Consider the following 13,529-nt stretch of genomic DNA (forward strand, 5'->3'; position numbering starts at 1 on the left):
CTTGGTCCTGGTGGGGCACCACAAGGCAACAAAGGTGGGCAGATCGTGGGTGGGTTTTCCTGCTTTCACCTCACTCCTGGTTGGAGGAAGAGGAGGGTTGGTGGGCTCAGGGGCTGCCTTACCTGCTGAGGCTTTGCACCGCTGCTCACATTTCCACTTGGTTGCAAAGCGGTTGCTGTTCCCTCGACATCCCCCAAAGATGAAGGGCCGGCAGGCGTTGGCCTCTGCGTGGTAATACCAGAGCAGGGTGTAGCGCTGGCAGGAACCCTCGTCCATCGGCTGCAGGCAGGGTGCTGCAGGGGAACATGCCCCCAACCCTTGTGTGATGGACCTGGGTGGGAAAGGCCACACTCTGCCACCCCCATCCCCTCCCTGGGCAAATGTGTGGGGCTGGTCTAGGGACTTCCACTGCCCCACAGTCAGGACCAAGGGTGGGCATCTGGCAGTGGGCTTCCATAGTGGGAGAAGCACGAGGCTCCTTCTTGCTCCGTGGCACCATCCACCCCTGTGGTGCCCATCATGGTGGTCTCTGACCTTTGCAAGGGAGTAATTCTCCCCTAGGACCTGGGGAGGGGGTGTCTTTGCAGGGGTGGTTGCATTCGGGGTGTTGTCCGGGGGACTCTCACTGTGCATTTTGCTGGGATCGGGTGAAGACACCCTCCAGTTTGTTCACCACCAGCTCGACACCCTGTGGCAAAAGCAGCTGCCTTAAGCCAAGTCCAAAACTGAGTTTTGAGCCTCTGCTTGCTGGCACGTGTAACTCTTTCAGCGCTGCATCCCCTCGATCTCAAAGCCAAAAAGCACTTCCCGCCCGGGAAGTGACTTCCCTAAATGTCACTTAATTCAGTGCATTTCACCTGGTAATAGACTGGGGGCTTCTCGGCGCTTGTGCTGAGAGGGACCCGCTATCTGCTGCACCCGGGGAGCTGCTGGGGAAGCAAATGGAAATCACACGTAACGAGGGCACGCAAACAAATTAGCCACCATTTAAATATAGATCACTGGAGCCTTACATGGCTTTCCGCAGGCTAACAAGTTCTCTTAATAAATGTCACAGAGCAATTGGCGAGGGGAGGGAGGCACCGGTGGCAATAAAATTCTTAATGGTGTTAAACAACTCAGTCAGAAAGGTTGGGTGCTAGTCAGAGAAAATGGAAGTATTTGTGGTTGTTTGCAGGAGATAAATGTCAGGCCGGAGTTTTGTAAATCTTCGAGCTTTGAAAAACCAGGAGCGATTGTAATCTGGCAGTAATAACCCTCTGATTGCAGAATCCTGTTAACATTTAGAGCGCCCATCCACGCTCATCACTTAGCAGAGTGATTTATTAGCCCTCCTACCTCAGCCCCGGGCTTTAATGGGATTGTCGGCTGGCGACGGCTGGGGCTGTGATTCAATAACATGTGGTACGCCCCATCGATCTGAAACGGCCCAGATCCCAAATGCTGCCTTGGTATCAAGTGAGTTTAAACCCAGAAGGACGATGTCTTTGACGCAGACATCAGGAGAGTGCTTGGGGGTGGGCAGGAGGAAGGTGGTGATGGTTGGGGGCCAGTTTCAGGCTTAGCTGGAGTTGGGGAATTTGTTCGGTCCTTAGCAGATTACACAGGGGAAAAAATGAAGGTCATCATCAATGGGTTTGACTTAAAACTCTTCCCAAAACTCAGGGAAAGGGACATCATGGGTAATAAACGTCAATGAGCGTGAACTGTAGGTCAACAGCTTGTATAGGCTACACCTTGTTTTGGGGTGTAAAAGTATGTAACATTGGGGTGTCTTGCTCAGTATGAAAGTGCAATGTGATTGTTAAAAAATTATTTCTAGAGGAGAAGGACTGGTTGGCCAACCCATGTGCTGATTGACCAGCTGATGAGATGACTGGCCAGCTTTTGTGTGATTTGCCACTCAGTTGCTGCATGGCCAACCTGCAGAAAGCTTTGCCCCACAGATGCTGGGAGACCAGAGTTTGGGCAGGAGCATTGTAGGGTCACAGGATCTTGCATTTTAGATGTCTCTCTTCTGCTGAGATACATCTGGCCCTACAAGTACCTAATTCTCTGAGCAGAAGCACTGATGCAGTCCCCCTGCCCATGTCAATGGCAGCTCCACCAATGCTACCCAAACCTTGTCCTCCCGGTGGCTAAATCTGAGCAGACGTATCTTAATTTCTGACTTGCTGAATTGCAAGAAATGAGTTTGAAGTTTCCCTCCTTTTGAGTCCTGACCTGTTTTGGAGTGTGTTTGAACTTTGAGCGCCAAATGCAGAAAGCCCTCTACAAGTAATAGTATATAACATAATCCCGTATGCCTCCCCCTCCAGCCCTTCTACATCATGTTTTCACTCTCTGTATCCCATAAATCAAGATTCAAAGCCAAGTCCTGATGAGGAGGTCAGTGGGTCGAGGGGTGGTTGTGACATGGATTTGAAGATGTGATGGACCTGGAGGAGGGCAGCTCATATGGGTCCTTCTGGGTGAAGGTCATTTCCAGGTTGCTGCTAAAATTTAGGGCAGAGCTACCCAGAAACCCCTCAAGCCAGTCATGCCGAAGGCTGCTTGTTGCCTCCATCAGCATCGTTTCCCATAGGGCCTGGAAAAGCCACCCATGAGCCATTATCCCATGGGGACAGGAGAAGGAGGATATCCGACTGGTAGGTCCTCTGTGCCAATGGGACCATATTGCTCATCAGGTCTGCCATGAAGCTGGGCCAAGCATTCCCTCATTTTAATGCCCACTACAGTGGTTCACGGTCAGAAGAATGGGTAAGTGATCTCAAATGCTGCTAAAACTGCCCCATCCTGTCCTCTCCCTGGAAAGATGGCCGTTCTCAGCCAGGCATTAATAGATTTACCTGTATCCATCGGCCTCATCCCCTGGGCTTTTCCATCAGGACAACTGTGTCCCAATGCATCCCAAGGTGGTCCTGGAGCCTCCTGGGGAACCACCCCATCAGCTGTACCTACAGAGTTGGCCATGAACCTCCCTCCAGCCCATTGGCAGGACTTAGTTCACCTCCCTGTGGCTGAGCAGCCTTCATCCCCAAAACGGTTGCACCTTGGCTAACTAGCACTGCTCAGGATCCTGCTGGGGAGCTTGTTAATACCTAAAAGCATGGCCAATCTTGGATCATGCTCTTGCCCTGTCCAGTTGCCTGGTATAGAGGTAGATGCAGTGTTAGGAGATGCCACAAACTCACGGGTGTTTGTGTACAGGCAGGTCTGTATGGCATTTGTCCTGACGTTGGCCCTTCTCTCTTCCCTCCTCTCTTGGGCAACACAAAGGGACAGAAATAGAGCTGGTTGTTTTCCCATTAGCTGTAATCAGTAGCTTTACCCATTAAAGTGTTCATGAGGCCCTGGGCAGAAATAGTCTGTAATAGCTTGAGTGTTTGGTCTCGGAGATGTAATTTCTGGCTGGTAGGAAGCTTTACTACAAGTTGCAAAGGACATAGTGGAGAAAAGGGGACAAAATCAGCCTGAAAATGGCTGCTTCCTTCCAGCCTTTCAAAATGTATCCTTTTGGAAGTGCTGATCATCACTGAGGCCACACATATTTGGCTTTTCCCTCACCCACCACCCCTTGCAAGGACATCAGTTCACCTCATCCCTGAGCATCCCTTTTCAGCATGGGCCACGGCAGCTTGGGAGCCCTCACTGGAAATCCCATCACTGCCTTATTTCTTCCCAGTTCCAGAGAAGAGGATTTAGCACTGGGTTCACAGGGTGTTGTTCCAAAAGCTACCGGCTGCCACAGTTGGAAAAATGGAAAGCATGCGGCCATGCTTTGGCATTGGCATTGCAATAGCAATAAGCCATTGCACTTACCTGCAATAAGTGAAGGTGGCTCCATGAAGGGCTTCACCGAAGTCACCAGTGTGGCCACACTCTGAGTTTTGTTAAGCATTTCTTCCTGACTTTCAGCGTTCCTTCTGATGTGTTCCCAAGGCTGAAAGTACCCTTGGATCTGCCTGTTGATTTCAGCTGCCTCCAGACCTGTGGATTTAATCATTGGGTCAGTGAGAATGAAATCTAGTGCCACAGTTTGAAAGCCACCATGCTTTGACAAATGGTTGTAGCTCCACAAAATTACTGCCACAGCACAACACAGTGTAGGAGCCAAGTCACAACACAATGTTTTGTTGGCCAAAGCTTACAGACCACTGGGGTATGTGGTCAAGGTAGGAAACCTATTTCCAAATCACAGAAATGTTGAATGGTTTAGGTTGGAAGGGACTTTAAAGATCATCTATTTCCACCCCCCCGCCATGAGCAGGGACACCTTCCACTAGACCAAAGCCCCATCCATCCTGGCCTTGAACACTTCCAGGGTTGGGGCATCCACAACTTCTCTGGGTGGCCTGTTCCACTGTCTCACCACCCTCACAGTGAAATTTCTTCCTTATATCTAATCTAAACTTGCCATCTTTCAGTTTAAAGCCATTACTTCTTGTCCTATCACTACATGCCCTTGTAAAAAGTCCCTTTCCAGCTTTCTCATAGGCCCCCTTTAGGAACTGGAAGGCTGCTGTAAGGTCTCCCCAGAGCCTTCTTTTCTTGAGGATGAACAACCTCAGCTCTCTCAGTCTGTCATCATAGAAGAGGTGCTCCGATCAACCTCATGGCCCTCCTCTGGACACACTCCAAGAGGTCCATGTCCTTTTTATGTCAGGGGCTCCAGGTGGGGTCCCATGAGAGGGGCAGAATCCCCTCCCTTGACCTATTGGTCACGCTTCTTTTGATGCAGCCCAGGATACAGTTGGCTTTCTGGGCTGCGAGTGCACATTGCCAGGTCATGTTGAGCTTCTCATGAATCTCATCAATCACATATGCTCTAGAGAAGGGCAAGCAATTAAGAAGAGATTGTACTGTCTACTGTCTTCTCAAGGAATGGAGCAGGGGATATGTTAAACTTATTCAGAATAAAAGCTGTTTTTGAGGAAGTGGTGCCCAAGAAGTGTAGTGGGCCTCCTTGTGACCTCCATGACTGCAGGGACATGTTCCCAGTGTCAGCTGAGATGGTGTCATAATCAAAAGTACATGAATAATTAAATGCTGCTGCATCAGCATCTCCGTGAGATAGGTCTCCTGAAGTCCTGAGCACTGACAGTCTCCTCAGGTAAGACTTGTTTAGTAAAAGGCTGGAAATCCACAAAAAATTTAGCTAAGTTATGCACGAACAGTTGTTATGTCTGGATGCGTGTGAGGCTGTGGGTCCTTCATACTGGGTATGTTTGGTGCTCAGTGCCTTGAGGGACAAGTGTGATCTGGACCAGGCTGGCAGGCACATTAGCAGAGCAGATATTTTAGCAGTTTTAATTTTATGGTGGATGTACAGAGTTTGCAGGTAGAGGACAGTAGACCTAGCAGAGCCTGGCTGTGCAAAGGTTAACCCAGAAACCTGTTTTGAAGCAATGTGGACAAGCAGACTGAATCCATCCCAGATTAATTCTCTGTGGTGTGTCCACTGTGGTTTTGATCCAGCTTTGTTTTTTCTTCACTAACTTCCCGTTTTATCTAAATGATGCTCTGAGCATGGAGGGATGGAGAGGACCACATGCTCCTGGCTGAAGGATCGACCAGACAGATAACACGCAGGGCCCTTGGGTAACACCTGAGACATGAAGGCAAAACACTTCCATGAGGGTTGTCCTTTGCAGGAGTATGGAGGCTGCTGTGTCCAAGAGCATTCACTGTGCAGGATTGATTTGCTCTTATTTATTTATATTACAGAAGAAAATGGAGGCTAGGGCAAGGGCAGGATTCCAGGTTTGGGACCATGGATAGACATCAGGGAGAGATGTTCTCTACCTTGACAGATTTGCTTTCTAAACACAGAGCAGGAGGGTAAACAGTGCCCAGGAAGGAATATCTCATGTCTCATGTAATTGCGAATATGCCACACCAAGAGAGCTCCCAGCTACTCCAGTCACCTACAACTATACTAGCTTCTTACATCCAGGGCAAGGATGCTGCTTCTTGACCCACCTCTCTGTTTAGAAAGTCCTTGCTTTGTAAAATACTCTGCTTTTGTACACGGTGAAACAATGTGTTATGAAGGCAAAAAAAAAAAAAGTTTAATGTAACAGTTATGAAGGAAAAATTAAAGCAAATCCATTCCTGGAGAACATGAGTTCACTGCAATTTAGAGTCAAATTGCTGCTCTGAAGTTCCTCCTTCGTCTATTCCTGTTTAAAACATTAAAAATAAGCTGTGGTGAGGGACCCTTTCCAGGGCTAATGATGGCCTTGAAATGTAGAAGGAAACATTCAGATTAGATGAGATGTCCCAGGGCAACCGAGTCATCAAAGCCGGGTTGACAGATACGACACAGACCTACAAGACACCTGCGCCCATAGAGAGGATCCAGCAGGATACATAATATGACTTATATATGGGCAACACCCAGGAATGAAGATCAAATCCAGAGCTGGAAACTTTCCTCTGGGTGCCTTCATGTGAGCTGAGTGTCTTCAAAACCTACTATGACCAGCTGAGATCCAGAACCTGGTTCAGTATCTCCCGTGGGGAAACTAGACCCTGAATCACCTGTCAACATGTAGGCAAAGACACGGAGGAACCAACTCCTCCCTGAAGCACAGAGGATGAGCCCCTGACTGAATGTGGGGGTCTACTTTGGGGTTGGCAGGTTGGCGCTCCAGACTTCGTGGATTATATGGATTAGATCTCCACAATGGGAGCTTAAATGATGAATAGACACCTGCACTGTAGGCACCTCACTGGAGCTTATCATGTCGATGGTTTCGGATGGTGGAGCAACGGGATCTGTTTCATGGGCGGGGAGAGGTGTTCCTGTGGGTGCAGCTTTTAAAGCTGTGTGTCAGGAATTGCTTTGATCCTGTCTTATAGTAGAGGGTGGAAGCAGAAGACCTCTCGGTGTCCCTTTCAACCCTGTTTTCTCAGATTCCTCTCAAGAAATACCACCCCCCAGAGCCAGCGTCTAAAAGCAGTCAGTGATCTGGGGTCATTGTCTGCACTGAATCACAGAAAAAATCACTTATTCTTAACAACATCTATTCACTTGCAGTTTCAGGCTGTTTTGGGGCAAGGAGAACATCCTTTACTCTACTGCATGAATTGACATGCACTTCTATGTAGATATCATCAGCCTTACCTCTTTCCATGAGCATCCTTCCCAACTCACCTCCACAATCTGCAAACATAAGACAGACAGGGCATAATTTGTTTGCTACTTTTTTCCCTATGTAAATAAGATTTTTCAACAAAATCATTATTTTTACAGGCAGCACATGCTTTCATGGACTATTTTTCATCCTTTTTTTTCCCCTTCAAAGCATTCAAATGCCCCCTGACACCTCTAGGCAGAAACGAGTGAGGCTCCAGCTTAAACGTCTGAAGCATCTTGGCAAATGTTGGTGAACCCAAACCGCCTTTGGCCATAGGCAGACCCCAGGGAGGGGGGCAGGAGTGGGACATCTCTCTGCTGGCCCTCAGGTAGCTGGACCTCTGCAGGGCAAAGTAAGCAAGACCCCAAAAGCCTGACACCCTTGTGATGTTGGGATTCCGAGGTAAAATCATCCCCAAACGCGGTGGCTTTTGCACTGGTTGGCAGTTATTCACTGCTGGAGAGGAGAGGTTTGTATGTCAAGAAGTTCCACGAAGTAGACAGGAATTAAAAGATTGTTATTAGGCAAAATGCAGCTCCAAACTTTCCCCCGTGACCCGGCGCCTTTCGCCAATCAGCGGGGAAATGGAGATGACCAGGGAGGAAGGCTTTGCTGACAAAACCACGGGGGAGGGAATGGGAAGAGAGAGGATTTAAAGGGAAAAAATTAAGAGTTTGAGTAGGAGGTCAGGACTGTGGCAGAGAACTTGTGGCCCAGAAGCCCGCACTCGTCTCCGAGCGTGGAAAGGCGACGCGTCTCCACTTGCTGCTAATGGGGTGATATTTGCTCTGCCGAGCCAGCGTGTGCTGGCACTCAAATTGTTCCAATTTAGCTGCTGGCAGGTGCCAGAGCGTGGCCCCGAGCATGGCTTGCTGGCCGACTTACCGCATCTGCCTCTTATTTCACTCCTGACCACCTCCTTCACATCTTCCTCCTGTGCCGCGGGGGGAAAGCAGAGGTTAGCAGTGATCTTCTACCCTGGCACCATCACACCATCTGTGCCCCATCCCAATTCTGCTTGCCCCACTGGAGGTGGCCTTTGGTGAAATCACCTTAGCTTGGGTATGCCTGAGATCAGAGACATACATTTGGTGTCACAGGGACCTCAGTTCAAGATTTGTGGTTCATGAGGGAAATTCATGGCCATCCTGTAGCCAGCTCCTCTTGCCACGAGGAGCTGGGATCCCCAGTCCAATGTGAGGACCATGGCACACCTCAAGCCTGGGGCGGCTTTCCAACTAATCTCCCCACCCTTTTGGCACTGTCCCTGAAGCCATGGCCTCTCAGATGTCCCTTAACTCTGAGAAGCTCTATCAAGTCACCTGCATCCCTGTAAAGGGGCTACTCAAATTATATTGCAGGCTTGACCCAGGGAGATGGGTTGTAGCACTAGCTTGGGATGAGCTGCACTTCATTTTGATCTTCTCTGCCTCTTTACTGGTAAGGCCGTTACCCACAGAATGAGACATCTGGTCTCATGGATTTTGGGTCTATACTTCACCCTTCACCCTTGGGCCAGCCAACTGCCACTGTTTCAGCTGAGCATCTTCCATGTGTGATGGTTGCTGTTCTACTGCATTTCACGTGGTCGCCACCTCTTATCCTTTGTAGGGATGACAAATTTTGGGGCACTTTCTACATAGGGAGCTGGGCTTTTCAGCAGCCCACACATAGGGCAACCTTGCCCATAACACCCATGATAAAACTAATCCTGCCTGGCCTCCACACACTGGGAAGTTGAAAGTAGCGCATCGTATCAGTCAAGTGGCACAAAACACATTTGCTCAGGCAACAGGGTGGAGACCCTAATGTCAGGGGAGCTGCAAAGGGGATTTTGCCCTGAGCCAGGTGGGTCAACCACTCCTTCTTCTTCAGGGTTTATAAACCCAGAGCAGCAGCTTTTGCAGTAATGCCAGCTCCCTAATCGCTTTGAAAATGGGGCACATTGCTCTTTCCTGCTCTTTCTTGTATTTGACCAGCCCTGGGGCATTGGCACTGATCCTATCCGCCAAGCAAAAGTTTGAAGCATCATGGGTAGAATGGGAGAGGGAAAATGTGCCTAGGGCTCTGGGTTGCTGTTTGGGCTTGGCATCCTACAGCCCAGCACTGCTCCCGCCTCAGCCTGTGCACGTCTGACGTCTCTGGATAATGGCCAACACTCTCATTTCCCGGATACTCTCTGAATGAATCTGTTTCTTAGCATTTCCCTCCTCCCCTATGCCTCTTAGGGACAGTTTGTCCTATTTTCTCTCTTCAGACCTGTGTAACAGGATGTGATCTTGGGCTGAAGTACTCACAGAAAGACCAGGATCTCCCTTTTCTCCTTTCTGGCCAACAGGACCATTTTCACCCTGTTAAAAACACTTAAGTCATTACAAAAGCTCAGTAGATTGACCATTAAACACTCCAAGAATAAGTACACCTTAGATAGGCTAGGAAGGGAGATGGGGAAAAAGGCTCAAATGTTTTCTTATAAATTTTAAGGATATCTGTGAGCAGCTCACTGAGCAGAAACGAACAGAGTCATCCACGTGCAAGGAAGCAAGAACAAAAGTGTGTATCTGAGAGCTGAGTGCAGGCTCCCAGATTTTTTGGGAGCTCTGCTCTGTCCAAACAATAAGGACGTTAATAGCTACAGTTTAAGTCAGGTTTCTTTGCAATTTGTAAGGGACCACAAAGGATGAGGTGGAGGGGTGGAGAGGATCTGGAACCAGACCAGGCAGAAGATTGCAACTGGGGTTGCAATCTGTGCTGAAAAAATGAAAGACAGGGAGATGCCAAGGTTTGCCGACAAGGCTTTCTGCCTCCTAGGAGAAAATACCTTGAAAAATTTTCCACACAGACCTGGTGAAAACGGGATTTGTTGATTAAAAATACTTAAAAATATTAAAGGAAAAGGAGCACAGGAAGAATTAATGCTGTGATGGTCATTTTTCTCAATCCATGCTCATTTACCGAGGCTGGAGCGTGAGGAAAAATCGCATTACTCTCCACCAACACATGGAGCTAATGCAATGCCACCTCCTGATACAAAAAGGCCTTGAGGTAGCATTGGCAGGACCTGCAGCGTGTAGGGACTGACCCGGAACATGGGTTGCAGGTTGGGATCTTGAGATTAAGCTCATGTTTGTGTTCTCTGGTGTGCATCAAAAAGCTGAGCATTGCCCCTCTGTATTGAAGTACTGCACTGAGTATTGTTTTACTCCTGGTCTGCCATCGCAAGCACAGTTGAGGATGTGCTGGCCCAAAATATGATGTTTTCCCAAAGAAGTCTTATATAAGCAACTGGCAGCCCACAAGGCTCGCAGCAGTTGTCCCAGCTGGAGATACCTTCAGGCAGAAGCATAGGCAGCATTGCCCGTGTCCAGTGCCTGGCACTTGGGAGTAAAATGCTCTCTGTGTTTTCGTTTTGCAAAATTTGGAGACCTGAGAAATGCAACCCAGAGGAGACAGGGTTTATCCAGCCCCAATGCAGAGCTGTGCTGCAGGGTGGTGAGGAACCTCACTGTGAGGCGAGGCTGGCTCATCCCCATACTGACCATTTCTCCTTTTCGTCCATCCATGCCCGGGGGTCCCCTGAGGCAGAGCTGAGGTCTCCCTCTTTTCCCTCGTGGACCCTAGAGAGGGAGAGGAGAGCTGTTAGCAGTGCCTGAGCAACCTCCGGAGACATTCCATGCCACCGGTTGGGCATCCTGGGCATCCTGCCCAACCTGGGCATCAGTAGGAGAAGATACTCAGAGCTCTCTGGATTTCCGATGCTCTCCAGACAGGTCAGACGTGATGGGTCAGAGCCTTTGCCCCCTCTGTCCTGGGCAACCATGAGGTGTTTCCTATGGTTCCTCCCTCCAGGAAGGATGGATGCTGCAGGGGCAGAGGGCAGTTTTCTCTCTCTGACACTCTGTCCTGGCACTAATTTAAGAAACAGAGTCTCAGCAGGAGGAGAAGGATGGAGATAATACCCTCCCACATTAGAAATGAGGGTGGCCTTGCTGCTGCAGCTCAGACCCAGGGACTTTCTCTTTTAATTTAGGGAAAAGACAAGTAGCAGTGTGGGTGTAGAAAGTGGCATCTCACAGTCTCTCTTTAATCAGTGTCCAAACAAAAGCCATTCATTATCTCATACATGGCTTTCTAAGCATGCAGTGCTTGTAACTGTTAATATTAAAACTTCCAGCCTTTTTAAACATAAATGAGGGGATCTCATACTTTTGGCTCCTTCCTCCCTTCTGTGATTCTTTTGATATATTTTTCATTGCAAGGTACAGCCTGGGGAGCAAGGGAAAGAAGACTAATGTTGCTACTATCGTCTAAAGCTGGATCTAGTCTATTTTTTATTGTTTTGGAAGGGTTTTTCTACACCTGATCCCCTTTAGGGGAAGGCTCAGGGGCAGTCCTTCGTATAATCACCCTGTGACTGGTGAAGCACTGGGTGGAATTCAGCTGTAGGCTCATCATAGGCTGATGAGCAATGCTGGAGGCCCAGAGCATCCTCTGTGTGCTTGTACCGTGGAGCAACTTGCTCTAGGTCAAGCCTTTATTTGATGGCATCTCAGGACACAATACCCATGTTCAGTTTGACCACCAGTGCAATGTGGACCTGGCTGCACAACCTGCATTTTTCCTTCCTTAATAATTTTTTCCCTAAGACTTAACACCCAGCGTTGGGTATTTTTTGTTTCACGGCTCCAAAGAGCAGGGTACAGACTTTCCCAACATGTGACACTCTTCCTCTGTATGGGGGAAAACCAGGTTAAGTATCACTAAAGCCTACATAAACACCTTTATACCACCCAAGTCAGAAGTCCAGCAAGGGCTTCTAGGCCAGGGAGATCCTTGAGACCCAGGAGAGCTGATCTAATGAGGTTCAGACTCATTCAGACTTTCACACAAAATTGGGTCTGAATTGTCCCAACTTCTATCCTCAAAAGCCAAAGCAATTTTCAGTGGGGTACCTTTACCAGCACAGTCCTGAACTGTCAGATGCAGCTACACATCAACTAAATTCTCCATGCTATTGAATGTGCTTCTCATTTAGTGAAGGACAATCACTGGTGATTGGAATTTGGATTATTTGTCTGAAATAATTTGGCAAGGCATGGCAGATTAAAGAAGAAAATCCTGCCAGGTTCTCTACCTCCTTTCTTTGTTTTCAAATCAGCAGCACAATCTACTTCTCACCTAGCAGAAAACTCAAGTATTTTACAAACCGTATTGCGTATGTGTGTATACGCAGTCTCTACACACGTGCACATGCATATGCATACATATACACACACACAGAGGAGGATTAAATTCTTACACGTACTTATATAAGGATGCATCACTGAGGGATGAAACATGGCACACTAAATATCTGCCAGACTCACAGGCTGGCAGGAGTTAAACCAGGGCTATCCCTGAGACAGCTTATGGGAAACGGTCTTTCAGGTAGTTACCCAAGTTCAGCTTTTCTGTTGTTCTTGATTCTTTCATGTTAATTTATGTATTCTCTTGTCAAAGCCTGAAACCCAGCCAGTCCCACCAGCACAACTGAGAAGGGTATTTTCATTTCCAGTCTTCTTCCACTTGAAAAGTTCTTTGTTACTTAATGGATGCTGTCTAAGGGTGAGTGATTAGCATTAATCTCCAGCATCATTCCTCCGCATTGTGTTGGCAGCAGCAAGACACTCTTCATTACCATAGATTCTGGGGGCAGCATGTTCCTGCTCATAAACAGTATTAAGATGTCTCATTTCCAAGTCTTTTTGTTACATTTCAAAAGGTGCCCAGCATGTCTTGCATGCAAAGACACTTATTAAGTATGGCCCACAAATGGGGTCTGAAAGCCACCAGCTCCTTCCGAAACCTTGGCATCCTGCTCCCCAGATAATTAGCAACAGGAGGGGTGCACTTGATGCCCTGCTAACTTGAAATTATCAGCCTTCCTTTCTTTACTGAGAGGTCACATCTTACACTGCAGATAGGAGAAGAAGAGAGGAAAGGGAAAAAAAATTCTCTAGTGATAAATGCATCAAGAGGTGAAGTTGACCAAGATCCCACAGAAAGATGGCAGACATTGCAGCCATCCTCTCTCAACATGAAAGACCTCAGGTGCCATTTTATAGGAGGGGGCTGTACATGCACATGGTGACATGTGGTGACATATCTGGGGTGCTATGTCACATGAGAATATGAGGTGCAACCACTTGGGGGGCAGTTGGGGAAAAGAATTCTAGCAGAGCTTCCCTGGGAAAGTGAATCTGTGAGGTCTAGGGCAGCATTGTACCTTCTCCTGCTCTTGGATGAGCATGACTGTGGTTGAATCCGGAAGGGCTGGGAGGAGGATCCAGGGAACTACAGGCCTGTCAGCCTGACCTCAGTACCGGGGAAGATCATGGAGAGGTTCAT

At 48.3% G+C, this 13,529-nt stretch overlaps 1 protein-coding gene across 1 annotated transcript in view; it reads right to left on the reverse strand.

Annotated features, from left to right (window-relative positions):
• Window positions 1-13,529, reverse strand: part of LOC309416284 (uncharacterized protein) — a gene marked incomplete at both ends in the record, with an annotated part of 107,006 nt that overhangs the window by 360 nt on the left and 93,117 nt on the right. Inside the window, 6 exons of the mRNA XM_082013841.1 lie at window positions 123-293; window positions 3,823-3,990; window positions 7,130-7,168; window positions 8,028-8,076; window positions 9,440-9,493; window positions 10,682-10,759. Coding sequence (XP_081869967.1) covers window positions 123-293; window positions 3,823-3,990; window positions 7,130-7,168; window positions 8,028-8,076; window positions 9,440-9,493; window positions 10,682-10,759 — 559 coding nt within the window. The remainder of the gene's footprint in view (window positions 1-122; window positions 294-3,822; window positions 3,991-7,129; window positions 7,169-8,027; window positions 8,077-9,439; window positions 9,494-10,681; window positions 10,760-13,529) is intronic.

The sequence above is a fragment of the Phaethon aethereus genome, assembly GCF_964289735.1.
Source record: "Phaethon aethereus genome assembly, chromosome: 1".
NCBI classification, from domain to species: domain Eukaryota; kingdom Metazoa; phylum Chordata; class Aves; order Phaethontiformes; family Phaethontidae; genus Phaethon; species Phaethon aethereus.